The sequence below is a fragment of the Neophocaena asiaeorientalis genome, unplaced genomic scaffold (genome assembly GCF_003031525.2).
Source record: "Neophocaena asiaeorientalis asiaeorientalis breed wild unplaced genomic scaffold, Neophocaena_asiaeorientalis_V1.1 scaffold489, whole genome shotgun sequence".
Classification (NCBI taxonomy): domain Eukaryota; kingdom Metazoa; phylum Chordata; class Mammalia; order Artiodactyla; family Phocoenidae; genus Neophocaena; species Neophocaena asiaeorientalis.
The window spans coordinates 3,470,922-3,471,935 of NW_020174791.1; the positions used below are offsets into that span (position 1 = coordinate 3,470,922).

Sequence of the window (1,014 nt, forward strand, 5' to 3'; positions counted from 1 at the left end):
GGAATTTGGGGGGATGACCAGGAAATAGTGAGGCGGGGGTGGAGGTGGAGTGCTCCTTGGATGGGTGAATGGGGACCAAGGACTCAGTGAGTGTTGCAGCCCACCTAGTCCCTCCTCTCTCTCCCCCAGATGAGAACAGCACCTGGAAGTGGCTGCTGGGAAACTACAGTCCACAGGACAGTGGCCAGGGACCCCTCCTCGCCTCCCTGCCCAGGGCTCAGAGGTGTGCTCCCTGCACATGGTGTGCTACTTCACATCCAGTCACGTCAGGCAGGCCTGGCTGCGTGTCCCCCGGCCCTGGAGAGGTGTCTTGAGCACAGGACGGTTAGACTGGAGGGGATGGAAGGCCTACGGTCTCAGACCTCCTGGACACCGGAGTGGGGGAAGGTATGTGTCCCTCCTTCCCCGGGTAGTGATGCCCACCCTCTGCACCAGGTGGACTTGTGGCGGGGCTGTTCCCTTTGTCCAGCCTTGGCCCTCTTCCCGGGCGATCCGGAGGGCTGCCCCAGGGCCATATCTGCGGGGAGGCGGGGGAAGGATTAATTAGAGCCGAGAGTGGTCCACCCTGTAGCTGCCTCTTTGGTGCGGAGTGAATAGTTTTCAGCAGAGGAAGTCTCATCTCTCTGGCGCCCCTCCCAGGTCGGCGCTGTCCACTTCGAAATGAGCAGAAGCCCTGAGGGCGGAGGAGTTTCCGTCCTCACCCCCTCCAGGTCACGACAGATGGTACCCTTTCTTTGCCGGTCCCCACCGCGGGTGTGGGATGGGGCGGCGTGGAGCTGCGCGCGCTCGCTCCAGGCCGCTGCTCCCCACCATCTGGAGGCACGGCATCCTTGCCAGGTGTGGCCAAGGAGAGTCGCGAAGCTGCCCCCGGGTGCCACGACTCGAGACCCCAGCCCGCCGCGGACCACTGGAAAGCCCGGAAAAAGCCTGTTAGGGGAGGGTAAAGGGCAGGGCTCCGAAGGGCGCTCACACGGCGAGAGGCCGAGGGGCACAGCCGCCCCGGCAGCGCCGGGC

General features: G+C 64.6%; 1 protein-coding gene across 1 annotated transcript in view; it reads left to right on the top strand.

Moving 5' to 3' along the window:
- Nucleotides 1–339: 339 nt before the first annotated feature.
- The window catches only part of FNDC10 (fibronectin type III domain containing 10), a 1,468-nt gene continuing 793 nt past the window's right edge, over nucleotides 340–1,014 (top strand). The window contains exons 1-2 of the mRNA XM_024760255.1: nucleotides 340–387; nucleotides 711–929. Coding sequence (XP_024616023.1) covers nucleotides 340–387; nucleotides 711–929 — 267 coding nt within the window. The remainder of the gene's footprint in view (nucleotides 388–710; nucleotides 930–1,014) is intronic.